The sequence below is a fragment of the Dryobates pubescens genome, chromosome 39 (assembly GCF_014839835.1).
Source record: "Dryobates pubescens isolate bDryPub1 chromosome 39, bDryPub1.pri, whole genome shotgun sequence".
NCBI lineage: Eukaryota > Metazoa > Chordata > Aves > Piciformes > Picidae > Dryobates > Dryobates pubescens.
In genome coordinates, this window is record NC_071650.1 from 1518738 (window position 1) to 1546733 (window position 27996).

The 27996-nt window shown below is 59.6% G+C and overlaps 2 protein-coding genes across 2 annotated transcripts; one reads left to right on the plus strand and one right to left on the minus strand.

The window, feature by feature from the left end:
* Positions 1 to 3670: 3670 nt before the first annotated feature.
* EIF4A3 (eukaryotic translation initiation factor 4A3) lies at positions 3671 to 14659 on the minus strand. Its single transcript, XM_054177297.1, has 12 exons — positions 14473 to 14659; positions 14238 to 14310; positions 13385 to 13451; positions 11611 to 11673; positions 10624 to 10756; positions 9644 to 9724; positions 8157 to 8298; positions 6983 to 7121; positions 6054 to 6169; positions 5494 to 5601; positions 4574 to 4701; positions 3671 to 3863 (listed from the first exon to the last, which is right to left on the minus strand). The coding sequence occupies exons 1-12, from the start codon at positions 14642 to 14644 to the stop codon at positions 3847 to 3849; spliced, it is 1239 nt and encodes a 412-aa protein (XP_054033272.1). The 5' UTR covers positions 14645 to 14659; the 3' UTR covers positions 3671 to 3846.
* Positions 14660 to 14805: 146 nt separating this feature from the next.
* LOC128899066 (ninein-like protein) lies at positions 14806 to 27735 on the plus strand. The gene is made up of 11 exons (XM_054177202.1): positions 14806 to 14830; positions 15022 to 15101; positions 15555 to 15676; positions 15758 to 15895; positions 16163 to 16301; positions 17755 to 17865; positions 23120 to 23204; positions 23726 to 23793; positions 24732 to 24833; positions 25844 to 26056; positions 27507 to 27735. Exons 1-11 carry the CDS (start codon positions 14806 to 14808, stop codon positions 27693 to 27695), a joined length of 1272 nt encoding a protein of 423 aa, XP_054033177.1. The 3' UTR covers positions 27696 to 27735.
* Positions 27736 to 27996: the final 261 nt, after the last annotated feature.

Consider the following 27996-nt stretch of genomic DNA (forward strand, 5'->3'; position numbering starts at 1 on the left):
GGGAGCCAAGTCTCCCTCGCCCGGCAGAGCTGCCTCTTGAACCCACCGGCTCTTGGCTCAGGCTGCAGCAGCCCCTTGTAGGCTGCTGGCAACCAAGAGTGAAGTGGTGGAACCACGAAGAAAAGCCCTCCAGAGGCTGGAGAGTCCCAGGATCTTGCCCTCTGTGATCCTCTTTCCCTGTACCTCTCTATTTAAGGCAGTGCACAGCCAGGGCTCCCCCCTCTCCCCCCTCTCCCCCCTCTCCCCCCTCTCCCCCCTCTCCCCCCTCTCCCCCCCTCTCCCCCCTCTCCCCCCTCTCCCCCCTCTCCCCCCTCTCCCCCCTCTCCCCCCTCTCCCCCCCATCTCCTGGCTGGGGGGGCACAGTGTGGCTGCTCTTGGGCTGCTGAGGCTGAGGGGGGTGGAGGGTTCTGGAAGGTTCTAGCCTGGTAGGTGCAGGGGAAGGGCTGAGCCTAACCTGTGAAAGTCTTCCTGATACCTGAATGCCTTTTGTATGGATTTGTGAAGAGAATTCCCATTGAAACTTCCAGTCCAGGGTGGAGCAGTTTGATTTTACTCCTTGGGAAAGGCTAAAAGATCTCCTCTGGCCTTTGGTCTCTTCTCCCAGGCAGCCAGCGCCAGAACAGGAGGACACAGTCTCAAGCTGCACCAGGGGAAGTTTAGGCTGGAGGTGAGGAAGAAATTCTTCACAGAAAGAGAGATTGGCCATGGGAAAGTGCTGCCCAGGGAGGTGGTGGAGTCCCCATCACTGGAGGTGTTTGAAAAGAGCCTGGATGAGGCACTTGGTGCCATGGGTTAGTTGATTAGATGGTGTTGGGTGATAGGTTGGACTCGATGATCTCAACCTGGTTAATTCTATTCTATTCTCTTTTTTGCCCTGAATCACAGGAACATTCAGGTTGGAGGAGAGCCTCAGGAGCACCAAGCCCAACCCCTGACCCTGCTCTGCAAGGCTCACCCCTAAACCACAGCCCCAAGCACCACAGCCAAACCACCTTTAAACCCCTCCAGGCTTGGGGACTCCACCACCTCCCTGTGCAGCTCAGCCCAGTGCCTGACCACTCTTGATGGGGAAAAATTCTTCCTGCTCTCCAGCCTGCCCCTGCCCTGCTGCAGCTTGAGGCTCTTCCCTCTTGTTCTGTCCCTAATTACCTGGGAGCAGAGACCAGCACCAACCTCTCCACAGCCTCCTTTCAGGCAGCTGGAGAGAGCCATGAGGTCTGCCCTCAGCCTCCTCTCCTGCTGCCATCTGCCCAGCTCCCATCCCTTCCGCTGCTCAGCACTGCTCTGAGCCACTCTTGGTCTGGGGAGTTGTTTGTCAGCTCCTGCCCTGCAGCAGTTGCAGTGCTGCAAGCAGTAGCTTGTCCCTGGCTCCCTTTCCCCTCTTGGCTGAGGTGGTAGCAACTAAGGGCACTCTGGGAGGTGTGGAGTGTGGAGGCAGCTCAGCAATGCTGCAGGGTGGGCTGGAAACGCCTGTGCTTGGGCCCTGCTGAGTGCTGCCAGCCACGCTGGACCCTCATCAGCCTCCAAGCTCCCCAGCCAGGGAACTCCTCTGCCTGCCCCCACAGCCACTGCACTGACACCTGCTGGGCAGAGATGGTTCCCTGCCCTCTGGAGGGGAGGGCTCAGCTCCAGGGGACGCTGCTGAAGGTGAGGAAAGGTGGTTACATTTTCTGTCTTCCCTCCAGCTGCGCGGATTGAATACTGCTCGTGAGAGCGGGCAGCGCTGAATGCCTTTGTTAGTCCTGGAGGCACGGCGCAGCTGGGGAGGCGAGGGGCACGCTTGCATTTGCTCCTTGTGTCCACCAGGCGGCGGTGCTGCGCCCTGCAGTGACGGCGAGAAGCTGGCCTGGGTGTGGAGTGACGCTGGAAGGCTTCAGCCAGACTACAGCAGAGCCCTGAGACAGGGCAGGTGGGGGGAGAGGTCCTCAACATGGAAGAGCATTCCCTGCTCCTCCCCACCTGCCCCAGCTTGTGGGGAGAAAGTCGGCAAAGCAGGGGGGGGCGGGGAAGTGGCTGTGGGGAGGAGCAGGTTGGGGGGGGGGGGTGATAGGGGCTGCTCATGTGGCCACATCTGCCCTTTGCTCCATTAACTCCTCCTGCCTTGCTGGGGCAGGGGGCTCCATGCTGTGTGCATGGAGGGCTGCAGTGGGCCCTTGGGAGCGGGCAGAAAGCAGGGGCCGGCAGCTGCAGTGGGGTTATGAGTCTCAAAGGTGCCTGGCAGGCAGGCTAAGGGGCCTGGGAGCCAGGTGCTGGAGCAGCTCCGAGCTGGCCGCAGCAGGGCCTGGGCGGCCCGGGGTATAACCCAGGGCCGACAGAGAGCCACCTGCACGGCTCTGCCGCCCCCTGCTGGAGGCTGCTGGGAAGCGGCTCCAGGGGCCGGTCCCGGGTGGGTTGGGTTGGTGTTGGGAGCGTGGACTGAAGCAGTACCCCCGATGTGGCTGTGTGTTGCCTTTGTCCATCTGCCAGCTGCTGATGATCCAGAGCCCAGCTGCTGGCTGAACTGAGCCTTCTTGCCCAGTTCCCAGAGAGCCCCAGAGCTTGTTTGTGTGTTTGTTTCCTTCTCCTCAGCCAGAGCAGAGCCTGAGGGTACTGGTGTTTGTGTGGGGGTGGCATCTGCTGGGGATCACAGCATGGGCAAGGGGTGGAAGGGACCTCTGGAGGTCATCTAGTCCAGCCCCCTCCACAGTGAGCAGGGTCATCCTCCACTAGACCAGGCTGCCCCGCTGGTGGGGGCATGGAGCTGCAGCAGCCTGACTTTCCTGCAAGGTTGCTGTTAAGAACATCCCAGACTGCTAAGAAGCTTGGGCTCATGCACAGAGCAGGGACAAGAGGGCAGGAGTCTCACTGCCTGCAGGCACAGGAGCACAGAGCACACAGCTGCTTGCTTTCACCAGCCAGGGGCTGCTCTGCCCCTGCCTCTGGGGAGGAGCTCTGAGAACCCTTCCAGTGCTGTGCAAGCCGGTGGTGTGCCAAGGCCTTGCTTTCCCCAGCCCCCAAACTCCACAGAAGAAGCTGAGTCAGGCACTGACTCCACTTGGCAGCACAGCTCTGGGCATCTCCTGCCTCTGGAAGGATGCAGCAGAGCGAGGCAGAAGCTCTGTGGAAGATACCAGAGGGAGACAGAGAAGGTGATGGAAGACCTAAGATGCTACAGCATCAGGAAGGAACAAAGGACTTCCCTTTCTGGCACTTCATGCAATGCTGATTCCAATCTGTTTCTCCCAGTGCCATCAAGCTCAAGAGGTGCTCAGCCTCCAGCACCTGCTCGAGGCCCTGGGTTCCTCAGGAGGGGACATCTCGCCCAGAGCAACTGCTGCTGTGATTCCCAGCTGCAGGAAGGCAGAAACAGCAGCAGCTTGCATTCCTGGCTGCCTCCTAACTCAGTATTCTTGCAGCAGGTCAGGGCCAGGCCACATTTTCCCTTCAGTATTCTTGCAGCAGGTCAGGGCCAGGCCACCCTTCCCCTGTGGGTGACTGATCCTTGCTGTCGAGGGAACCACACAGCCCCTCAGGTAGCGTGGGACAGGGACAGCGGAAGGGGTGGGTGGAAAACAGCTGGCCCCAGATACACTGAATGTCCACTGGGGCTTTGGACTGTGCTAGCCAGGTCTGGCAGGATCTCCAACCTGCCCTGGGAAGTAATCCAGCCCAGGGTCTGGTAAAATTCCCATTTTTAATTGAAAAACACATGGTGTGGGGGGGAGGGGCAGTAAAAGTCATTATTTACACGAGCTCCCAAGAGCAGCTCCACTCAAGCACCAGCAAGGTGAAAAGAAGGCCTAGGGCTAAAAGAGAGTTATGGAGGCTACCAAACTGTGACTGCAGCTCCCTGCTGGGCCTGGGCCTTCAGATAAGATCAGCAACTGGAAGGAGAGAAAAGGAGAGAATGTAAGTATGCACCACGAGGGTGCTGACAGCCACAGCCTGCCAGGTGAGCACACCTGCTGCTGCTCCCAGCTCCTTCACAGACTCACACAATGCTCTGGGCTGGAAGGGACCTCCAAAGCTCATCCAGCCCAACCCTCCTGCACTCAGCAGGGACATCCTCCACTGGATCAGGTTGCTCAAAGCCCTGTCCAGCCTCATCTTGAATAGCTCACGGGATGGGGCCCCAACCACCTCCCCGGGGCAACCTGCTGCAGTGTTCCAGCAGCCTCCCGGTGCAGAACTTGTTCCTCACCTCCCATTTCAATCTGCTCTGCTCTAGTTTGAAGCCACTGCCCCCTGTCCCTGCAGGCCTTTGGGGATAGTCCCTCTGCAGCCTTCCTGTAGCCCCCTTCAGGTACTGGCAGGCTGTGATTAGGTCACCCCAGGGCCTCTTCTCCAGGCTGAACACCCCCAGCTCCATCAGCCTCTCCCCACAGCTGAGGTTCTCCAGCCCTCTGATTATTTTTGTGGCCCTCCTCTGGTCCCTCTCCATCAGGTCCACATCCTTGCAGCCCCGCAGGTGGGTTCTCAGCAGAGCAGAAGGGCAGAAGCCCCTCACTCGGTCTGCTGGCTGAAGGGGAGAGCAGCCAGGCCGGGGCAGGGTGCGGTGCCGGGAGGCAGCAGCGGGGGGCGCCCGCGGGCTCACCGTTCATGGGCATCTCGTCGATCTGGGTGGAGTAGTACTGCTCGATGTCCCGCAGGATGCGGATGTCGTCGTTCTTCACGAAGTTGATGGCGACCCCCTTGCGGCCGTACCGGCCCGAGCGGCCGATCCTAGGGGCGGCAGGCAGGGACTGGAGCCGCGGGAGGCAGGGAGGGAAGCCGCGGGAGGTGCACCGGGCACGGAGCCGCGGGAGGCAGGGAGGGGAGCCGCGGGAGGTGCACCGGGCACGGAGCCGCGGGAGGCGCACGGGGGACGGAGCCGCGGGAGGCAGGGAGGGGAGCCGCGGGAGGCGCACCGGGCGCGGAGCCGCGGGAGGTGCACCGGGCGCGGAGCCGCGGGAGGCAGGGAGGGGAGCCGCGGGAGGCGCACCGGGCACGGAGCCGCGGGAGGCGCACCGGGCACGGAGCCGCGGGAGGCGCACGGGGGATGGAGCTGCGGGAGGCAGGGAGGGGAGCCGCGGGAGGCGCACGGGGGATGGAGCCGTGGGAGGCAGGGAGGGGAGCCGGGTGCGGAGCCGCGGGAGGCGCACCGGGGATGGAGCCGCGGGAGGCACACCGGGCGCGGAGGCATACCGGGCGCGGAGCCGCGGGAGGCAGGGAGGGGAGCCGCGGGAGGCGCACCGGGCGCGGAGCCGCGGGAGCCGCACCGGGCGCGGAGGCACACCGGGCGCGGAGCCGCGGGAGGCGCACGGGGGATGGAGCCGCGGGAGGCAGGGAGGGGAGCCGGGTGCGGAGCCGCGGGAGGCGCACCGGGCGCGGAGCCGCGGGAGGCAGGGAGGGGAGCCGCGGGAGGCGCACCGGGTGCGGAGGCACACCGGGTGCGGAGGCACACCGGGCGCGGAGCGGAGCTGCCGCGGGGAAGGGCCAGCCGCCTGCCCTGCCCTGCCCCCGGGCCAGGCCTACCTGTGGATGTAGAGCTCTCTGTTGTTGGGGAGGTCGTAGTTAATGATCAGGGACACCTGAGGCACGTCCAGGCCCCGAGCCCAAACGTCTGTTGAAATAAGGACTCGGCTGCGAAGAGGAGGAGAGGGTTAGCAGGGGGGTGTGGGAGCTGGGAAGAGGCAGTCCCCAGCACGGGGCAGCTCCTGCAGGTCTGTGCTTCTCCCTGCCCACAGCACACTGGCAGCACGGAGGGAAGCTGTCCTGTGCAGCAGCACCAAGCTCCAGTGAGCACAGACAGTGCCAAGAGAGCTTTAACCCAGTGGCAAGAGGGTGCTGCACCCAGGGGGTTAAAGCAGAGGACAGGGCCCTGGTCTCTCCTGGCTTGTTCTAACACAGGAACTCCCTCCCTCTTCAGCACCGCGCAGCACACTGAGCACGACCACCCCTGCTCCTCCCAGCCCTGCCACAGCACCGGGGGATGGATGGGAACTGGGGCTCCTCCTCAGAGACCTCCCCGAGGCTGGCTCCTCCCTCCCAGCAGAGCGGCGAGGCTGCAAGCAGCACCGCTGGGAGGCGTTTACCTTGCGCCGGATCTGAACTCCTTCATGATGGATTCCCTCTCCTTCTGGGGCATGTCCCCGTGCATGGAGGACACCGTGAAGTTGGCTTCTCTCATCTTCTCTGTGAGCCAGTCTACCTAAGCACACAGCCAGGCAGCCTGCGTTAGGGCTCTGCCCAGGCTCCGGCTGCCCCGGGGGGGAACGCCTGGGCACACAGCTGGGGGCAAGGCCTGAGCCACCACCAGGCGTTCTGGAGCTAAAAGGAGCAAACCACCCTTCCAGAGCACTGCCTGCAGGGCAGGGGAGGGCTCCCAGGAGCCCTGGAAGGGAAGGAATCCAAGGCATTCATTCAGGCTTGTAAACAGCAACGGGCAGAACAGGCCCAGTGCTGCCTGAGCAGCCCCCCAGAAAGGGCACCTCCTGCTCTGCCTGCAGGCAGGCCTTTAAGCTGGGCACATCCCAGTGTTCAACCTCTGTCCACAGGGTCAGAGAATGGTTTAGGTTGGAAGGCACCTCCAAGATCATCCAGTTCCAAGCCCCTGCCATGGGCAGGGATACCTGGCCTCATCCAGCCTGGCTTTGAGCACCTCCAGGGAGGAGGCAGCCACAGCCTCCCTGGGCAGCCTGTGCCAGAGCCTCCCCACCCTCCCTGCCAAGAATTTCTTCCTCATCTCCAGTCTCAATCTGCCCTCCTCAAGCTTCAGTCCATTCCCTCTCCTCCTGGCACTATAAGCCCTCCCCAGCTCTCCTGTAGCCTCCTTCAGGTACCAGAAGGCTGCTCTAAGGTCTCCCTGGAGCGTTCTCTTCCCCAGGCTGAACAGCTCCAGCTCCCATGGGGGAGGGCTCTCCAGGCTAGAGTTCCCAAACAGGGGCACCACCAGAGCTCTTAGGTGGCTGTGTCCTAGTGCTCCCCCCAGTCAGTCCATGCTGCCCTGCTGGCTGCTGTGTACCTTTCTCTTGGTGTTGCAGAAGATGACAGCCTGGGTGATGGTGAGGGTGTCGTAGAGGTCACACAAGGTGTCAAACTTCCATTCTTCCCTCTCCACAGCCACAAAAAACTGCTTGATGCCTTCCAGGGTCAACTCATCACTGTAGGGAAGAAGAAGAGCTGTACCCCACCACAAGGAGGTGAAGGCAGTCAGAGGGGCTGGGGGTGCCCCCCCACGAGTTGTACTAAAGTCCCTGGGGAGGCCTCCTCTAAGCAGGGCCTGGAGTGTGACCCATGCAGCAGAGACTAGACCTGAGGCACTCCCTCTGTTCCACACAGCCAGCTTCAAAGGGAAACATTTCTGTTCTCATCAAGCTTCTTGACAACAGAGGCTGGAGAATGGTAAAGGAGGCAGTGTAAGAGATCAGGCAGGAGGAGGCTCCTCCTCTCAGGCTGCCTACACTTACTCCCCTTGGCTTCTGCTGAGTTTCAGGGATGAGGACCTGTACCACTACCAGCCACAGCCTCCAAGAACATCCAGGATCTGTACAGCCAAAGCTTTTGGCTTGCCCTAAGACAGCACATTAACAGAGCAGGCCTACACAAGTAGAACCATAGATTATTTTGGTTGGAAAACATCTTCCACATAATCCAGTCCAACCATTAGCTAAGTCTACCATGTCTGGGGCTAAACCATAGCCCTCAGCACCTTCCTGGAAGAGAGGCTCCAGAGCTGGCCCCAGAGCTCCAGGTGGGGTCTCAGCAGAGTGGAGCAGAGGGGCAGAATCCCCTCCCTGGCCCTGCTGGCCACACTTCTCTTGCTGCAGCCCAGGCTCTGCTTGGCTCTCTGGGCTGCAAGTGCTCCCTGCTGGCTCCTCTTGGGCTTCTCATCCCCCAGCACCCCCAAGGCCTTTTCTCCAGGGCTGCTCTCAAGCCAGTCCCTGCCCAGCCTATAGCAGTGCGTGGGATTGCCCTGAGCCAGCTGCAGGACCTTGCCCTTGGCCTTGTTGAACCTCCTTGGGCCCAGCTCTGCAGCCTGTCCAGGTCCCTCTGGCTGGATCCCTTCCCTCCAGCCTGTCAGCAGCACCACACAGCTTGGTGTCATGGGCAAACTACCTGTCCAGACCAGTTCATCCAGTGACCTGCTGAGGGCTGGCCCCACTGCAGGAGCTCATGCCGAGGAGAACTCAACTCACCGCTTCACCAAGATGCGAATGGGGTCTGTCATGAACTTGTTGGTCATCTCCAGGATTTCATGAGGCAAGGTGGCACTGATCAGAACCACCTGGGTAGCTGGAGGCAGGTATCTATACACATCATAAATCTGCTCCTTAAAACCTGGGGAGGGGGGGAAAAAAAGGCAAACCCAAGAGCACAGAGCAGTTAGCAAACCCCTTCTCCCAAATCCCCTGCTGGAATTCAGTGATGAGATCAATGGAGGGGATCAGGAACTCAAAGGCAGTGTCACACAGGGCTCCCAAGCCCACTGCAGTGTGGCTGCCATGGCCTCAGCTCTTAATCCTCCCAAGCCCACTGCAGTGTGGCTGCCAGAGCCTCAGCTCTTAACCCTCCCAAGCCCACTGCAGTGTGGCTGCCAGGGCCTCAGCTCTTAATCTTCCCAAGCCCACTGCAGTGTGGCTGCCATGGCCTCAGCTCTTAATCCTCCCAAGCCCACTGCAGTGTGGCTGCCAGAGCCTCAGCTCTTCTTAATCCTCCCAAGCCCACTGCAGTGTGGCTGCCAGGGCCTCAGCTCTTAACCCTCCCAAGCCCACTGCAGTGTGGCTGCCAGAGCCTCAGCTCTTCTTAATCCTCCCAAGCCCACTGCAGTGTGGCTGCCAGAGCCTCAGCTCTTAATCCTCCCAAGCCCACTGCAGTGTGGCTGCCATGGCCTCAGCTCTTAACCCTCCCAAGCCCACTGCAGTGTGGCTGCCAGAGCCTCAGCTCTTAATCCTCCCAAGACCACTGCAGTGTGGCTGCCAGGGCCTCAGCTCTTAATCCTCCCAAGCCCACTGCAGTGTGGCTGCCAGAGCCTCAGCTCTTAATCCTCCCAAGCCCACTGCAGTGTGGCTGCCATGGCCTCAGCTCTTAACCCTCCCAAGCCCACTGCAGTGTGGCTGCCAGAGCCTCAGCTCTTAATCCTCCCAAGACCACTGCAGTGTGGCTGCCAGGGCCTCAGCTCTTAATCCTCCCAAGCCCACTGCAGTGTGGCTGCCAGAGCCTCAGCTCTTAATCCTCCCAAGCCCACTGCAGTGTGGCTGCCATGGCCTCAGCTCTTAACCCTCCCAAGCCCACTGCAGTGTGGCTGCCAGAGCCTCAGCTCTTAATCCTCCCAAGACCACTGCAGTGTGGCTGCCAGGGCCTCAGCTCTTAATCCTCCCAAGCCCACTGCAGTGTGGCTGCCAGAGCCTCAGCTCTTAATCCTCCCAAGCCCACTGCAGTGTGGCTGCCATGGCCTCAGCTCTTAATCCTCCCAAGCCCACTGCAGTGTGGCTGCCAGGGCCTCAGCTCTTCTTAATCCTCCCAAACCCACTGCAATGTGGCCATAGGCCACATTGCAGTGGGTTTGGGAGGATTAAGAAGAGAGGAAGCAGTCAAGAATTGGTAACTCCACCCTGGAACCTCAAAGAGGTGAAAAGAAAGGGTGTAAAAGGCAGGCAGGTGTTGGTTTTGGTGTGTTTTGTACCTTTGTTGAGCATTTCATCTGCTTCATCCAGAACCAGCATTTTGATGGCACGAGTCCTCAGGCTCCGCCGACGGATCATGTCTGCAAAGGTTTCCCTGTGAGGTCTCTTCCAACCCAAACCATTCCATAAAGCTCTGACTTTGCTGCCAGGGCTTTTTGGTGGAGGAGGGACAGACACACTTCTCCTGTTGCTAACAGACTGGTGTGTGGTGACAAGAAGACACATCCAAGAGCCACTGCATGCCCACTGTGAGCGAGGGGGAGGGCTGTGCAGCTGGGCTAAGGAAGCACTGAGTGCAGGGAAGCTCTGAGACTCCAAAGTGTGTCAGGCTGTTTGCTAACTACACAGGATGGAGGCCCAGGCTCTCAACAGCAGCTGGGGGAGGATGTGAGAAGTGCCAAACACTGCATGAACTCTTCATCCTCAGACTGGGCAAAGCTGCATCCTGTCTGAAGAAGCATGTGGCTTGTGGAAGCCCTTCACACTGCAGCAGAAAAACAGCAGCTGTTTGTCACAGGCTCACAGGATGTTAGGGGTTGGAAGGGACCTCTGGAGAGCTTGGAGTCCAAGCCCCCTGCCAGAGCAGGGCCACAGAATCCAGCACAGGTCACACAGGAACGCAGCCAGACAGGGCTGGAAAGGCTCCAGAGGAGACTCCACAACCTCTCTGGGCAGCCTGCTCCAGGCCTCTGGGAGCCTCACAGGGAAGGAGTTCCTCCTCATGTTGAGGTGGAACCTCCTGTGCTGGAGTTTCCATCCATTGCCCCTAGTCCTGTCACAGGGCACAGTGAGCAGAGCCTGTCCCTGTCCTCTCCCTCTCGACCCCCAGCCCTCAGCTATTGACAGACATTGATCAGATCCCTCTCAGCCTTCTCCTCGAGAGGACCAATACCATTCTTGTGCTACCTCAAACTGAAGCTGCAGGAAGCTGCAGCCAGGGCTGAAGCTGGAGGGGAGGCAGCCTCCTCCATCCCCTTACCAAAGACTCGGCCTGGGGTGCCAGCCACGACGTGCTGCCCGTAATCCAGCTTCCGGATGTCCTCGCCCACGTTGGTGCCCCCGATGCAGGCGTGGCACTGCACGTTCATGTAGTCTCCCAGAGCAAGAAGGCCCTGTGAGGACACCAAGGAACAGCTTAACTCAGCTCTCACCAAGCTCCTGTGTGTGAAGGGATGCAGCTCTGCACAGCCATTCCCTAGAGGGACCCAAGCACAAGCAGTCGGAGGGATGCTTTTTTCATGCCTCTTGCCCAAACCTCCTCAGCAGCAGGTCTGATGCAGAGGGAACTTGGTCCCTCCTCAGCAGCAGGTCTGTTGCAGAGGGAACTTGGTCCCTCCTCAGCAGCAGGTCTGATGCAGAGGGAACTTGGTCCCTCCTCAGCAGCAGGTCTGATGCAGAGGGAACTTGGTCCCTCCTCAGCAGCAGGTCTGTTGCAGAGGGAACTTGGTCCCTCCTCAGCAGCAGGTCTGATGCAGAGGGAACTTGGTCCCTCCTCAGCAGCAGGTCTGATGCAGAGGGAACTTGGTCCCTCCTCAGCAGCAGGTCTGATGCAGAGGGAACTTGGTCCCTCCTCAGCAGCAGGTCTGTTGCAGAGGGAACTTGGTCCCTCCTCAGCAGCAGGTCTGATGCAGAGGGAACTTGGTCCCTCCTCAGCAGCAGGTCTGATGCAGAGGGAACTTGGTTCTCCAGGGACCATAACTGCTTTAGAAGTGCTGTCCTTAAGGGTTTAGCTACTTTAGCTGGTTTATTCTATTCTATTCTAAATGTGTGAAACCTCAGCCAGCTAACCAGCCTGGCAAGAATGGATGTAATGAGAGTGAGCAATCACCAGGCCCTGATCAGAATTTCTCACTCCCTTCAGGAACAGAAAGAAAAGGCCAAAGCTCTGCTTTGAGCTATGCTGGGAACAGAAACACAGAGCAGAAGCTGCCCCAGGCCTGGCAGGCAGCAATTGGAATGCTCTTACCTTCTGAATCTGCACAGCCAGCTCCCGAGTGGGTGCCAAGATCAGCGCCTGGGTCTCACGGACCTGATGGGAAGAGGCAGTCAGCTCATCACAAGGAACACCACAGCAGGGACCACACACTGCTCCCATCTGGCACAACAGAAGGACTCAGCACCAGTATAGGCTGGGCAGGCACTGGCTGGAGAGCAGCCCTGGAGAAAAGGCCTTGGGGGTGCTGGGGGAGGAGAAGCTCAGCAGGAGCCAGCAGGGAGCACTTGCAGCCCAGAGAGCCAAGCAGAGCCTGGGCTGCAGCAAGAGAAGTGTGGCCAGCAGGGCCAGGGAGGGGATTCTGCCCCTCTGCTCCACTCTGCTGAGACCCCACCTGGAGCTCTGTGTCCAGCTCTGGAGCCTCTCTTCCAGGAAGGATCTGGAGGTGCTGGAAGGGGTCCAGAGAAGGAGCACAGGGATGAGCAGAGGGCTGGAGCTGCTCTGCTCTGGAGACAGCCTGAGAGAGTTGGGGTTGTGCAGTCTGGAGAGGAGAAGGCTCCCAGGAGACCTTCTTGTGGCCTTGCAATATCTGGGGAAGAACTTTTGTTCCAGAGGGCTCTGGCCCACAGGAAATCATAATTTTATTCAACAGCATCTACACATTCACACTGCAACAGGTTAGCCTCCAAGGGCCTCTTGTGCAACCCCCCTGCACCCAGCAGGGACACCTCCAGCTAGAGCAGGCTGCACAGGGACACAGCCAGGCTGAGCTGCAATGGCTCCAGGCATGGGGCCTCAAGCCCAGCCCTGGGCAGCCTGTGCCAGTGTCTCCCCACTCTCTTGGGCACAACTTCCTCCTGAGGGCTAACCTCAAGCTGCCCTGCTCCACTTTCAAACCCTTGCCCCTGGGCCTAGCACTCCAAGCCCTTCTGAACAGTCCCTCCCCAGCCTGCCTGCAGCTCCCCTGCAGATCCTGAACTGCAGCTCTGAGGTCTCCCTGGAGCCTTCTCCTCTCCAGGCTGCACAGCCCCAGCCCTCCCAGCCTGTCCCCATGGCAGAGGTTCTGCAGCCCTCTGAGCATCTTTGTGGCCTCCTCTGCACCCTCTCCATCAGCTCCAGGTCTCTCATGTGTTGGGGGCCCCAGAGCTGGACACAGCCCTGCAGGTGAGGTCTCCCCAGAGCAGAGGGGCAGGATCCCCTCTCTCCAGCTCTGGCCACACTGCTTTGGATGCAGCCCAGGCTGCCCTTGGCCTCCTGTGCTGCCAGTGCCCATTGCTGGCTCCTGTCCACCTTCTCCCCACACCCAGCACCCCCAAGTCCTTCTCTTCAGGGCTGCTTTCCATCTCACCACCCCCAGCCTGCATTGGTTTCGAGGACTCAAACCACACTTAACAACTGGATGGACACAATGCCCCTGGGTAGAACAAAACCCAAACCTTGTCAGATAACAGATCTCAGTTTGGTTCTGTGCAATGAGTGCCAACTGTTCAGACAAGGCTGCTGATGCTCTTGGGACTGTTTGAGAACAGTTTTGCCTGCTGAGAGATTAGTTTAGGCCTCTAACAGCTGACAAAGGTGAGCTGTTGAAGCCAACTTCAGAATGACAAGATTTGGACCTGAAGCCATCTTGCCAGGTTGGGTTTAACAGTTAAAACTGCCTCTGGTGAACCTGTCAGTCAGAAACTTGCCTTGGGTTCACTGCTCATGATGACACAATTTCAACAGAGAGCTTCATTTGGCCACTCTAAAAGCAAAAGCTGTAAGAATTCAGTGAAAAAGAGCTTGTGGCACATGGTATGAAACTTACCTGGATATCCAGACACTGCAGAACAGAGATGGAGAACGTTGCTGTCTTTCCTGTTCCTGACTGTGACCTGCAAAGCAGATGCTTGCTGAGCACCCTGCACAAGCCCACCTCAGTGCATCTCATCTCTCTGCTGCTCCTTCCTTGGAAAGGAGGCAGCACTGCCAACAGTGCAGCTGACAGAGGTTTGTTCTGATCACAGCACAACCTGCAGACAAACAGCTCTGAGGGGTGCAGTGTCAGCACCAGTGGCGGGTTTGCTCCTTGGGAGGCTGGCATTGCACCCTCCTGCCACTTGTCACACAGCTTATTTCAGAGACTGATGGAGTGGGTTGGGTTGGAAGGGTCCTTCAAGATCATCCAGTTCCAACCCCCTGCCATGGGCAGGGACACCTCACACTAGCCCAGGTTGCTCAAGGCCTCATCCAGCCTGGCCTTGAACGCCTCCAGGGAGGAGGCAGTGGTTTGAAGCACACAATGTGTGTGTGTATAGATAAACAGATAGATATATTTAGATTCCCCACTATCAGAATCATGACAGCCATGACTTTACAACTACTGCATTTGTGGCTGTGCAGCATGGCCTAGTGTGAGGTGTCCCTACCCGTGGCCATGCCCAGGTGGGTTGGAACTGACTGATCGTTGAGGTCCCTTCCAAGCCTGACAATCCTGTGATTCCAACCCTGCCATGCAGCATCCCAGGCTGACAACCAGCCTCGCTTCCAGCTCCACAGGGCAGCGAGCACGACCGAGCTCGGTCCCGCAGCCGCCTCAGGGCAGCCCACACCCCGCGGGGCCCGCAGCCTTCTCCGGGCATGGCCCCGCTCCCCACCGCCCGCAGGCGCCCCCCACTCACTGGGCGATCACGTCTCTCCCCTTGATGATCTGCTTGATGGCTCTCTGCTGGATGGCCGAGGGCTTCTCGAAACCTGCGGAGGGCAGCCGTCACCGTCAGCCGCGGCCGCGCGGAACCCCACGGGCCGCGGCCTACCCGCGCCGCCCCGCACCCGCTCACCGCCGTCGGCAACCCCCTCGCGCCCCTCCGCCCCCCCGGGCCCCGTCTCCCGCCCCGCCGCCGCCCGGCCGCGCACCGTAGGCATAGATGCCGCGCAGCAGGTCCTCCCGCAGCCCCATGGTGTCGAAGGTGGGCGTCACATCCACCTCTTCGCTCGTCTCGAACTCTACTTTCGTCATGTCCTCCTCCTTCATCAGCCGCTTGCGCGCCGAGCCGGTCGCCCCGCCGGATCCCGCCGAGCCTGACATGGCTAAAGCCCAAGGCCCTCCGCCGCGCGGCCTCACGCACCCGCTCCGCCGCCGAGCAACGCCAGCGCAGCGCGCATGCGCGGGGGCAGAGGGCGGGAAGAGGCCCGGATGGGGGGGGGGGGTGCGCGCATGCGCAGAGGGAGGCAAGGGGAGGCGTGCGCATGGGCGGCAGCGAGCGGACGGGGCGTGCGCGCGCGCGGTGAGCGCAAGAGCGGGGCGGCGGAGGGGTCGCGCGCATGCGCGGCGAGCGCGGGGCGGGGCGGGGCGGGGCGGGGCGGGCCCGGGGGGGGCGGGGCCGGGCCGGGCCGGCCGGGCCGGCGCCGTTCGCGTCCCTGCATGGAGCACCTACGGACGCCGCTCTGGCCTGCGGCCTGCAGGTGTGCTGCCCGCGCTGGGCTCCGCCTGCCGGCTTGCTGCCCGCGCTGCGGGCTGCTGCCCGCGCGGCCTCTTTGCTCGTGTGAGGCTGTAGGGCCTGAAAGTCCTTGCGGAGAGAGCTGGCACCGGGCTCCACACTAAAGGAGAGACAAGGACGTTTTGGAGGGAGTCCAAAGAGGATGAGGAGATTAGAAGACCTTCTAGAGGAGATGTTGAGAGGCTTGGGGCTGCTTAGCCTGGTGAAGAGCAGCCTGACCGGGGGGATCTCATCAGTGGTGGGTGGGGGTCGTGGGGATGGAGCCAGACCTCTCTCAATGGTGTACAGAGATAGGATAGAAGTGGGGAGGTTCAGATTGGATGTGAGGAAGACGTTCTCTGCCATGAGGGTGGTGAGACACTGGCACAGGCTGCCCAGGGAGGTGGTGGAAGCCTCCTGCCTGGAGGTGTTTGCAGCCAGGCTGGCTGTGGCTGCGAGCAACCTGCTGGAGCTGTCAGAAGAGGGAGGAAGTGGTCCCCAGCTGTGCTGTCCTTGCAGGGGCTGAGGAGCAGCATGCAGGAGCAGGTGAGGCTGGCAGCGCTGCCTGCGGCTGCGGATGACCGGGGCGGGCTCCAGGATGCAGCCCTCGCCTCCTGGGGGTACAAACTGCTGCGCCTCAGGTAAGGGGCTGCTCCCTGTGGGGAGGGCCCTTCTGTGGGTGCCTGAGGCACCCCTTGATGCACTGCTCTCTCTGCCTGCAGGATCCAAGTGAGGAAGGTGGCCAGTGAGAGGGACAAGGCAAGGCTGGACTTGGAGAGAGCGGAGAGGCGCTGCCTGCGGCTCGGCAGGGCGGTGGACGAGCAGCACGTGGCTCTTGAGCACACCCAGAGCAGGCTCAAGTAGGAGGCCTTGTTTTGGTGGGGCAGGGAAAATGCTCTTCCTGGGGGTGCCTCCAGTCTCTCCTTCCTACCTTGCTATCCCTTTAAGAACCTCCTGCTTGTTCTGCCGTTGTGTCAGTGGCAGAGGAGTCCCTGAAGATCCCTCCTGGCACATTATGGACCCAGCAGCCTCACCTCTTGCTTTCTGGGGGGCTGTGGGGTCTGCACCTTTTGGCCATCTGAGAACACATTCTAGGTGCCTCAACCGTGTTGGGTTTCCCCCCCCAGGGATTTTCAGGCAGAACTAGAGGCAAAAGAGCAGCTTTTGCAGGAAGCAGTCAGTCACCAGGTGAAGCTGGAGGCTGAGGCACAGTTCCTCCAGGGCAAAGAGGCCAGCCTGCAGGGGAGGCTGAACCACACAATGAAGGTAAGGGGAACTGACCTGAGGTCAAAAGCTGCATTTCTTCAGAGGTGGTGACAAGCATGGGTAGTTTGTGTTGGTCTTTCTGGGAAAAGACAGAGGTTTTATGCAGAGAAATCATCAGCTACCTCCATACTACTGATCTGAATGCAGAGCTTGTTCCCTTGCCATGACATGATTAAATCCCCATGCTGCCTTCTGGGAGGGGTTTGGCTCTTGGTGACACCTGAACACTTGGTGGCTGAGGCTAAAACTCTGCCAGGGACCATGCCCAAGGCAGAGATCATGGAATGGTCCAGGCCAGAAGGCACCTCCAAAACTCATCCAGTTCAGCTCCTCTGCAGTCAGCAGGGACACCCCCAACTAGATCAGGTTGCCCAGAGCCCTGTCCAGCCTCACCTTGAATACCTATAGGGATTAGGCCTCAACCACCTCCCTGGGCAACCTGTTGCAGTGTTCCAGCACTCTCACAGTGAAGAACCACTTCCTGTTATCCAATATCCATCTTCCCTTCTCTAGTTTCAAGCCATTGCCTCTGGTCCTGTCCCTGCAGGCCTTTGCAAACAGTCTCTCCCCATCCTTCTTGAAACCCCCTTCAGGTACTGACAGACTGCTCTAAGGTCTCCCCAGAGCCTCCTCTTCCCCAGGCTGAACACCCCCAGCTCCCTCAGCCTGTCCTCATAGCAGAGGTGCTCCAACTCCCTGATCATTTTCATGCCCCTCTTCTGGAGCCTCTCCATCAGCTCCATGTCCTTCCTATATTGAGGGCTCCATAGCTGCACACAGTACTCCAGGTGAAGTCTGACCAGAGCCAAGTGTCAGAGTCAGCTCTCTGGCTCTGCTGGCAGTGCTGCTTTGGATGCAGCCCAGGATGTGATTTGCCTTCTGTGCTGCAGGCTCACACTGCTCCTGTCCAGCTTCTCCCCTGTCTGCCCCTCAAGTCCTTTTCCTCAGGGCTGCTTTCTATCACCTCCACCCCCAGCCTGTACTGACAGTGAGGATTGTTCCAGCCCAGGTGCAGGACCCTGCCCTTGCTCTTATGATGTCTGCATGCCTGGGATTTTCCCAGTGCTGTTCAGCTTAGAAATACAGATGAAGATCCCTGGAGGTTTTTCAGGCCAGGCTGGATGTGGCTGTGAGCAACCTGCTGTAGTGTGAGGTGTCCCTGCCCATGGCAGGGGTTTGGAACTGGATGCTCCTTGAGGTCCCTTCCAACCCTGACAATTCTATGATGTTAAGATGGCTCAGGACTCAGTGCCTTTGTTGGCTGTGAATGATGCCACAGTTTTGTGAAGCCAAAGGTAGAGCTGAGCCTGTGGGGCTGTCTGGCACTCCTGTGTCTGTCCTTTGGAGGGATGAGCTCTCCTGGGAGCTGTGCTGTCCCTTATGTGGCTCATGAAGCTGTCCTGCAAGGTGAAGAGCCACAACATCAAGAGGATCTTCTCCCCTATGTCTGCAGGAGAACTCAGAGCTGCAAAACAAGGTCACAGAGATGGCTGAGAAACTGGCAGCCTCTGAGCAGCTGGTGTTGGAGCTGCAGAGAGAACTCAGCTGGCTGGTGAAGGACAAGGTAACTTCCTCTGTTGCACTTAAGTAGGAGCTGCACAGGAGCTCAGCAAAAGATTGACCCTCTTCTGTTAAATCTTGTGGGATTTGGGGTTGCTTCTTCTGGCCTCCCCCTCTTTGAACTCTGCTGCTCAGCAGTGACCACCTGGAAAGAAAAAAATGCTGGCATTTAATTTAGACCTCTCAAAGTTGGGGGGGGAAAAACCCCACAAAACCCAAACAGCAAAGCAGTGAGGAAGGTTTGCAGCAAATTCTACCATCCTGCAGCCTTCCAAGGCTTTGGAGTTTGGTTTCCAGAGAAGCAAAGCTCTCTTTTTCACAAGGACTGAAATAAAGGCTTGGTTTGGGTGGCTTGCCCTCCAGGGAGGCTCCTGCTCCAAAGGCTCTGGGGAAGGAAGAGAGTCTGTGATCCAAGGGAGCCAACCTGCCTGTAGTTTGGTGTCTCTCACACCTGCCAGAACTCTGTTTTCCCTCCTCCTTCAGTGCTGGGCCCCAGCCTGTTCAATATCCTTATTGATGATCTGGATGAGGGCATTGAGTCCATCATCAGGAAGTTTGCAGATGACACCAAGCTGGGGGCAGGAGTTGGTCTGTTAGAGGGTGGGAGAGCTCTGCAGAGGGGGCTGGGCAGATGGGCAGAGGCCAAGGGCAGGAGATTGAACACATCCAAGTGCCAGGTGCTGCACTTTGGCCACAGCAACCCCAGGCAGTGCTACAGGCTGGGGTCAGAGTGGCTGAGAGCAGCCAGGCAGAGAGGGACCTGGGGGTGCTGGTTGATAGTAGGCTGAACATGAGCCAGCAGTGTGCCCAGGCAGCCAAGAGGGCCAATGGCATCCTGGCCTGGATCAGGGACAGTGTGGCCAGCAGGAGCAGGGAGGTCATTCTGCCCTGTACTCAGCACTGGTTAGGCCACACCTTGAGTCCTGTGTTCAGTTCTGGGCTCCTCAGTTCAAGAAAGAGGTTGAGCTGCTGGAAGGTGTCCAGAGAAGGGCAACAAAGCTGGGGAGGGGTCTGGAGCACAGCCCTGTGAGGAGAGGCTGAGGGAGCTGGGGGTGTTCAGCCTGGAGAAGAGGAGGCTCAGGGGAGACCTTCTTGCTGTCTACAACTCCCTGAAGGGAGGTTGCAGCCAGGAAGGGGTTGGTCTCTTCTGCCAGGCAACCAGCAGCAGAACAAGAGCACACAGTCTCAAGCTGTGCCAGGGGAGGTTTAGGCTGGAGGTTAGGAAGAAATTCTTCCCAGCAAGAGAGATTGGCCCTGGGAATGTGCTGCCCAGGGAGGTGGTGGAGTCCCCATCCCTGGAGGTGTTCAGGAGGAGACTTGATAGGGTGCTTGGTGCCATGGGTTAGTTGATTAGGTGGTGTTGGGTGATAGGTTGGACTCAGTGATCTCTGAGGTCTCTTCCAACCTGGTCTGCTCCCTGCCCCTCCGCTCCCTGCCCCTCCGCTCCCTGCCCCTCTGCTCCGTTCTACTCTACTCTGCTCCGCATCTGACCCAGCCGCAGGGGTCGCTGGGAGCTCTCCCTGGCGTCTGTGGCTCGGGCGAGCCGCGGAGCCCTCGGGGGAGCCGCGGAGCCCTCGGGGGAGCCGCGGAGCCCTCGGGGGAGCCGCCGAGCCCTCGGGCGAGCCGCGGAGCCCTCGGGGGAGCCGCCGAGCCCTCGGGCGAGCCGCGGAGCCCTCGGGGGAGCCGCGGAGCCCTCGGGCGAGCCGCGGAGCCCTCGGGGGAGCCGCGGAGCCCTCGGGGGAGCCGCGGAGCCCTCGGGGGAGCCGCCGAGCCCTCGGGCGAGCCGCGGAGCCCTCGGGGGAGCCGCCGAGCCCTCGGGCGAGCCGCGGAGCCCTGACCGCGCTGTGCCTGTCTGTGCCTGTGCAGCGGCGCCGGGAGCAGCGCGGCAGCCTGGCGCTCGGGGAGCGGAGCGCCTGCTTCGCGGAGCTGGTGCGGGAGTACGAGCGGCAGTGCCAGGTACCGGCGGGCAGCTGCCCACCCCTGCTCTTGGGCAGCTCCCAGGCGCTGGGCACCTCCCCCTGGGGGGGGAGGGCAAGGGGGCAGCCCTCACCAGAGTGCACAGAGGGGTGGCCCTCTGCTGCTGAGGGAGCTGGGGGTGTTCGGCCTGGAGAGCAGAAGATTCTGGGGGGACCTCAGGAGCCTTCCAGTGCCTGGAGGGATCCAAGGGGAAGGCTGCAGAGGGACTTTTTAGCAACAGGCCAAGGGGGAATGGTTTGAAGCTGAGGGAGAGCAGGGTTAGCCTGGAGCTGAGGGAGAAGTTCTTCAGTAGGAGGGTGGTGAGGCTCTGGAGCAGGCTGCCCAGGGAGGCTGTGGCTGCCTCCTCCATGGAGGTGTTCAAGGCCAGGCTGGGTAAGACCTTGAACAGCCAAGTCTAGTTGAGAGGTGTCCCTGCCCATGGCAGGAAGGTTGGAGCAGATGAGCTCTGAGGTCCCTTCCAACCTGAGCCATTCTGTGATGCCTCTTGCCCTGCTCAGTCTTGGCAGGAGGCAGCTGTACCCTCAGTAAAGAGTGGTTTGGTTCCTGGGATAGCAGGGAGGAGGGAATCTGGGTGGGTCCTAAATTCTTCCCTTCCTACCACCTCATGGCTGTTATTTTTGGAAGCCATGTGGCTCTGTGCTTAAGGAGAGCCCACCCTGGCCTCTGGTGCACTTCTGCTTGAGCTGAAGGAGAAAACTCTTCTTTGGAAGCTATTGGCAACTAAATTCTTTTGGTTTTCTCTCCTTCCTTCTTGCCTCTGCTTTAACAATCCCTACAAAACTCCTTGCTGCTGAGCACTGCTAGAGAGTCAAGGTGAGCCTGGACAGGTACCTGGGGGTGTGTGTGTTGCACTTCCTGCAGGTAGCTCTGCTCCTGCCCAGAGCTTTGGGCTCCCTGGGGCATGAGCAGAGCCTCTGCTTCCCTTCTCTCATTTGTAAGTGACTTGTGTCTCTTGCATGTGGTGAGCTGCTGGGTGCTCTGTGCCTTGGCTCCCAAGTGCTGTGGTTTTGACTCATTTCCAAGGTTCCAGGTGCTGCTGGTGGCTTGGGAACACTGCTGAGCAGGTGACAGTAACTTAGCAAATCTGATCAGGCTGAGGGCTGGCTGCAGGCAAACCTCATGGAGCTCACTAAGGACAAGTGCAGGCTCCTGCATCTGGCAAGGAACAACAACTGGCACCAGCACAGGATAGGGGCTGCCCTGCTGGGGAGCAGTTCCAGGGAGAAAGACCTTGGAGTGCTGGTGGGCAGCAAGTTCTGCATGGACAGCAGTGTGCCCTGGGGGCCAAGAGGGCCAAGGGCATCCTGGGGTGCAGCAAGAGGAGTGTGGCCAGCAGGGCTGGGGAGGTTCTGCTCCCCCTCTGCTCCACTCTGCTGAGATCACACCTGGAAGGCTGTGTCCAGTTCTGGGCTCCCCAGTTCAGGAGAGACAGAGACCTGCTGGAGAGAGTCCTACAGAGAGCCATGAGGATGATTAGGGGACTTGAGCATCTCTGCTGTGAAGAGAGGCTGAGAGCCCTGGGGCTGTTCAGTCTGGAGAGGAGAAGGCTGAGAGGGATCTGATCAATGTCTATCAATAGCTGAGGGCTGGGGGTCAAGTGGAGGGGGCCAAGCTCTTTTGGGTGGTGCACAACAACAAGCCAAGGAACAGCTACAAGCTTGAACACAGAAGGTTTCACCTCAGCATGAGGAGAAAGTTGTTTGGTGTGAGGCTGCTGGAGGCCTGGAGCAGGCTGCCCAGAGAGGTTGTGGAGTCTCCTTCTCTGGAGCCTTTCCATCCCCACCTGGCTGTGTTCCTGTGCAGACTACCCTGGGTGCCCCTGCTCTGGCCTGGATGATCTCTGGAGGTCCCTTCCAGCCTGTAATGTGCTGTGGTGCTGGGAGATCTCCTTACCCTTTGGAGTCAAAGCATTTCATGGGTGCAGAAGATGTAACCAGCACAGCACTGCTCCAGGTGGCACCAGAGGGTAGGAGATGCTTAGTGCTGCAGTTTTTCCTCTCACTGAGCTGCCTCAGAGCTGTCCCTGAGAGTCACAGGGTATTAAAAGGTTGGAGATTGCTGAGTCCAATCCCTGCTGCCTAAGCAGGCAACCTGGAGCTCTGTGTCCAGCTCTGGAGCCTCTCTGACAGGAAGGATCTGGAGGTGCTGGAAGGTGCCCAGGGCCACGAGGGTGAGCAGAGGGCTGGAGCTGCTCTGCTCTGGAGACAGCCTGAGAGAGTTGGGGTTGTGCAGTCTGGAGAGGAGAAGGCTCCCAGGAGACCTTCTTGTGGCCTTGCAGGATCTGCAGGGGGCTCCAAGAAAGCTGGGGAGGGACTTGTGAGGGTGTCAGGGAGTGATAGGGCTGGGGGGAATGGAGCAAAAGTAGAAGTGGGGAGATTCAGATTGGATGTCAGGAAGAAGTTGTTGCCCATGAGGGTGGTGAGAGCCTGGCACAGGCTGCCCAGGGAGGTGGTGGAAGCCTCCTGCCTGGAGGTTTTTCAGGCCAGGCTGGCTGTGGCTGTGAGCAACCTGCTGCAGTGTGAGGTGTCCCTGCCCATGGCAGGGGGTTGGAGCTGGCTGCTCCTTGAGGTCCCTCCCAGCCCTGCCAGTTCTGTGATCCCATGATCACCCTAATTTGAATTTGAAGCCATGACCAGGAGATGTTGTTCCACTTTCCTTCTGCCCCCTGAGATGGGGCAGGCTCTCATGCTGGCCTCTGAGGGGGTCTTTTCTCTCCAGACTGAACAGCCCCAGGGCTCTCAGCCTCTCCTCCCCAGGCAGTGCTCCAGGCCCTTCAGCAGCCTTGCAGCCCTCCCTTGCACTCTCCCCAGCAGATCCCCTCCCAACCTGTCCTGCTGCAGTTTATTCTTCCTCCCCAGCTGCAGGACTCTGCACTGATCCTTGCTGAGCCTCAGCAGGTTCCTCTGTGCCCAGCTCTCAGCCTGCCCAAGTCTCTGCATGGCCTCACAGCCTTCAGGGGTCTCAGCCAGTTTGGAATCATCAGCAAAGCTGCTGAACAGACACTCATTTGTGCATGCAGTTGCTTGTGGCTCTTCATTCTCTAGTGCCTGATGGTGGTGGACAAGGTAATCTGGCCTTGTATTTCCTCTGTGGCTCTTCCCAAACCTCTCATCCCTGCTCTTCCTTCCTCTGGAAGGACAAATCCCCCTCCCCCAGCCTTCCACACTGAGTGCTGGTGAGGGGGCTCTGAGTTCACATGGCTGCTGGGAGCCCCAAGTGCTTGGCTCTCCTCAGCCCTGGGGACCTTTGTAGCTGCCTCCTGAGCAGTCTGTGTGCTTCAGGTGCTGTGGGAGCAGAATGGAGTGCTGCACAGGGAGCTGCAGAGGCTGCAGGAGAGCAGGGCTGGGAGGGAGCTGCCAGCAGCAGGTAAAATGCAGGAGGGTTTGCTGCCTCTCCATCTTCTCAGCAGTGAGGTTCCCCTCCTGAGCTTGCCTGGCAGTGTGGGCTGGCCTGTGGGGCCTGAGCTGTTGCTGCCAGTGCTGGGATTGGGAAGAAGGGAGGTGATGGGTAGTGAGGAGGGAGGTGAGACTGAGGGAAGGAGGCTCTGCCAGCTCCAAAGCTGGTGATGGTGACCTGTGGGCTAGCTGGGGAGGGCACAGACAGATTTTCATGGCTGAGGGTGTTGAGGAAGCTGTCTTGAAGAGTTAGCAGCCCCCAGCTGCAGCTTGGGAGGCTCAGGCTGAATTTCTGGCCCCAAAGGGATGTTCCAGTCCTGGGACTGGTTGCCACATTGAGGGGGGCTCTCCCTCAGCTGGGATTGAAGGGACTGGGCTGGAGCAAGCTGCAGCCACCCTGAGCAGAAGCAGCAGGCCTGGCCTGCCTTGTAGCTGTGTCTGTACCAGCCTGCTGCTCTCCCAGCCCTCTGCTTCCAACTCCTGTGTGCACAGAGACATCACCCCCAGTGGAGCAGTTCCAGGAGCAGCTGCAGGAGCTGAAGGTGGAGCTGGAAACCAAGGTGAGGGGGTGGGGGGAGGGAGGTGTCCTGACTTCTTGTCAGGGCTGCTTGGGCAAGCACCTTGCTTACAGCATGGCTGATGGAGCATCTGCTCTGGGGAGCTTGGTCAGGCTGGGGTCACTGCCTGTGCCCACCTTAGCTGGCAGGAGGGTTTGCAGCCCTCTGTGGCTGGCAAAGGCTTTGTGGAAGTCTTTGTCACCTTGCAAGGTGTTTGTGTGGGTCTTGCTTGGACAAGGGTTGGAGGCTGTTAGTTCTTTCTTCACCTTGTCCCTGGGATTTGTCTCATGGCTGGGAACCACAGCCTGTTCCTTGGGCATGTCTTCAGGGCCATCAGCCACAGCAGGGTGACCTTTGCTGGGCTGTGCTGGCTTCAGCTTCCATTAGCCTTCAGCCCCAAACCTGCTGCCCATTGCCTGCTTTGGGGAGGGGCTGTGCTGGTTGGGCACTTTCACAGCTTCAGAGGTTGCTTTGTGCTAGGAGGGAGCCTCCAAGGGCATCCTGGGCAACCCCCCTGCAGGCAGCAGGGACACCTCCAGCTAGAGCAGGCTGCACAGGGACACAGCCAGGCTGAGCTCCAATGGCCCCAGGGCTCTCTCTGCCTGGGAATGCTGTTTGAACTTGGCCACTGGGCTCTGGGAGGTGAGGGCCCTTGTCCTGAGTGCCTCCAAGGCCCTGCAGTGACAGCAGTGTTCCTGAGTGGGAACCCCAGTGTGGGACAGGTTAGTTCCCTCTTGCCTCTCTTCCCAGCCCAAGTCTCTGTGGGTCAATTGTTGATTCTTTTTCCCCTCAACCTTCCCCAGAGTGAGGAGAGCAAGGTGGAGGTCTCCCAGCTGAATGTCAAGATGTGGCAGCTGGGCAGTGAGGCTGCTGGGCACGAGGCTGGCCCTGCCACTGCCCAGCTGCAGAGCCAGAGGCCTGCAGAGGCTGAGTGGCTGCAGAGAGCAGAGGTGGCCACAAAGCTGGAGCAGCCCCAGCAGCATGCAGCATGGAGGAGGGAGGTGCAGCTGCTCCACCAGCAGCTCAGGGCCTTGCAGGAGGAGGTGAGTGTCACTCACTTGGTGGCAGGCTGCTGAGTGGCACCTGTGCTGTTGGTATTGCCTTGCTGGGGCTGTGCTGGATGCCTTCCCTGGGAAGAAAGGACTTTCCTCTTCCCCTTTGGTGGGGGACAAAGGACTTGGCCTCCTGGCCCAGCTGTGTCTGAGGCCAACTCAGGTGCAGCCTGGGACAGGTTCTTGCTGGTAGTTGCCCCAGCAGTGTCCCCTCTGTCCTTGTCCTGTGCAGGCTGGCTGGCTCAGGGAGCTGGAGGCTGAGTGGAGGTGGCTCACAGAGGAGTGCCAGGAGCTGTGGTTCCCCAGGGCTCAGCTGGCAGCAGTGGCAGGGTCAGGCTAGGGAGGCCATGTGTGAGGGGAGGGCAACAAGGTGATGAGAGCAGGGGAACAAGGAGCCCTAGGCTAGAGCAAAGGCAATGTGAGAAACCTCCAGAGGTGTTAATATCCCTGTGCTGCCTTCTAGCATGGGCTCAGACACTGGCTTCCAGAGTACAGCTTGCCCATGCCAGCCACTCCTGGGTAGCCCTAGGGCAGTGCTGGGCCAGACCTGCTTCTGGTGCTAAGCAGTTTTGCCCTTTGCTGGTGGTAGGAAGCAGAGGATGTGCAGTACAGGCAGGGGTTGAAACCCAGCTTGCCTGGGATGTGGCTTAAGGCCAATCCCAGGTGAGCAGGCCCCTCTGCCTCCTGCCCTTCTGGCCCTTGGTGCTAGGACTCCCTCCCAGAGGATCCCTTTAGCAGCTCTTGCTGCTGGGCAAAGGGAGCATCTCTCCACAAGGGCTCCCAGTGTGTTCTCCTGCAGCTCTGGGTGCTCCTGGCTCTCTAGGCTGCCCAGCAAGTGCCACTCCTGTGATCCTGCTGCTCTGCTGTGGCCATGCTGGGGTGAGAGCCAAGGTGAGGGCTGAGGGAGCTTTCTAACCTCTCCCCTCACCTGCAGCACGCCCTGGGCCTGTCTCATTGCTGGCACAAAGCTGTGACCAGCTCTTGGCCTTCCTCTGTTCCAGCTCTCTGAAGCCAAAGCAAGCCTGAGCCTAGCCCAGACTCAGCATGCCCTGCAGTTGCAGCAGGCCAAGGCCCAGATGAACAACATGGTGCCAAAGAAACAGTTTGAGCAGCTTCAGAACAGCTTGAGGGAGGAACAGTGCAAGGCTCAGCACCTCCAGGAAGACCTAAGCCAGCAGGCTCAGCAGGCACACAGGCAGCTGGTCAGGACTCAGGTAAGCAGGGAACTGCAGGAACCAGGCTCAGGGGAGCAGGGAGGGAATGCTGACAGCCTGGAAGGCAGCTGTGGTTGAAGCCACCAGAGACTGGGGCAGGTGATGCTGGGTAGCAAGAGCCCCCATGAAAAAACAATTGGTGCTTGACCTTCAACTGGAGCTGCAGTGTTCACTCTTCATGAGCAGAAGGATGCAAGAAGGGTCTGGAGGTGCTGGAAGGGGTCCAGAGAAGGGCCAGGAGGGTGAGCAGAGGGCTGGAGCTGCTCTGCTCTGGAGACAGCCTGAGAGAGTTGGGGTTGTGCAGTCTGGAGAGGAGAAGGCTCCCAGGAGACCTTCTTGTGGCCTTGCAGGATCTGAAGGGGGCTCCAAGCAAGCTGGGGAGGGACTTTTGAGGGTGTCAGGGAGTGATAGGACTGGGGGGAATGGAGCAAAACTAGAAGTGGGGAGAGTCAGATTGGATGTCAGGAAGAAGTTGTTGCCCCTGAGGGTGGTGAGAGCCTGGCACAGGCTGCCCAGGGAGGTGGTGGAAGCCTCCTGCCTGGAGGTTCTTCAGGCCAGGCTGGAGGTGGCTGTGAGCAACCTGCTGCAGTGTGAGCTGTCCCTGGCCATGGCAGGGGGTTGGAGCTGGCTGCTCCTTGAGGTCCCTTCTAACCTTGACAATTCTCTGACCCCAGCCACTGCCCTGCACCCAAGCAGGAGCCCCTCCCCACTCCAATCCACCTCCCCCAGAGCAGACACCTTGTGGCTAGAAGGGCAGGAGTGACCCAGGGAGACCCTCTGGGTTGGCTCAGGCTGGGGCAAGAGGGTTTGAGCCCTCTGTGCTAAGTACAGCCTGGAGGGAGGTGGTTTTCTCTCTAGGGCAGTGGGTGTTGGGCTTTTGTGAGGCTTCTCCTTTGTTTCAGGATGGATTTAAGTGGCCTGGGCAGAGGTGGAGCACATTGTAACCTAAGAAATTAAAAAGGAAACTGCAGCCAAGGAAGCTCTGTCTCTCCCTGGGCTCTTCCAGAGGTGGCTGAGAAGGGGAGGCCCTGGGCTTGGTTTTAGAGGAAACATTGCTGTTTGCTCTGCCTCCTCTTCAAACCAATCAGTGCTGGCCTAAGGAAACTTGTGTTGCTCTGTAGCCTCTTGCCCCACTGCTCCCTGCATCCTGCACCACCTCCCCTGCTCCCTCCTCTTCTCCTTCTGGGAGTGGAGCCCTGGTGAAATGCATGGTCCAGCTTCCCAGGGGCCAGCTGAGTGCTGAGGAGACCCAACCTTAGGCTTTGTTGCCTGCTGCAGGCAGCTGTGGAGCAGGCAGAGGGACTGGAGCACAGCCTGAGGAGTGCTGAGGCTGTGCTGGCAGAGAGGGTGGCTCAGCTCAGAGATGCCCAGCTGAGTGCTGCATGTGCCTGCCTGGCTGGGAAGCCTGCCTGGGGGTGCTGAACCTTTAAGGCTCCTGTCTCTGTTGTAGGCCCAGCTCTCCAGGAACAAACTGCTGATTGAAGACCTGCAGGAGGAGAACAGGAGGTTTGCAGCAGCCCTGCAGGCAGCTGAGCTGAAGCAGAGGAGCACTGAGGAGAGGAACCAGCTTTTGGAGGAGCAAGCCTCAGCTCTGAAGCAGCTCATTGGAACAATCACACCAGCATCTCTGAGTGGGTGATGGGGCACCTGCCATGGCAGCTCTGCCCCTGGCCAGGGTTTCACAGACTCACAGGATGGGTAGGAGTTGGAAGGGACCTTTGTGAACCATCAAGTCCAACCCCCTGCCAGAGCAAGGTCAAGTGTGGAAGGGGAGGTCTGGCTGGGCTGGGAAATCATACAAGCATAGAATTGTCAGGGTTGGAAGAGACCTCAAGGAGCTTCCAGTTCTAACCCCCCTGCCATGCCCAGGGACACCTCACACCACAGCAGGTTGCTCACAGCCACAGCCAGCCTGGCCTGAAAATCCTCCAGGCAGGAGG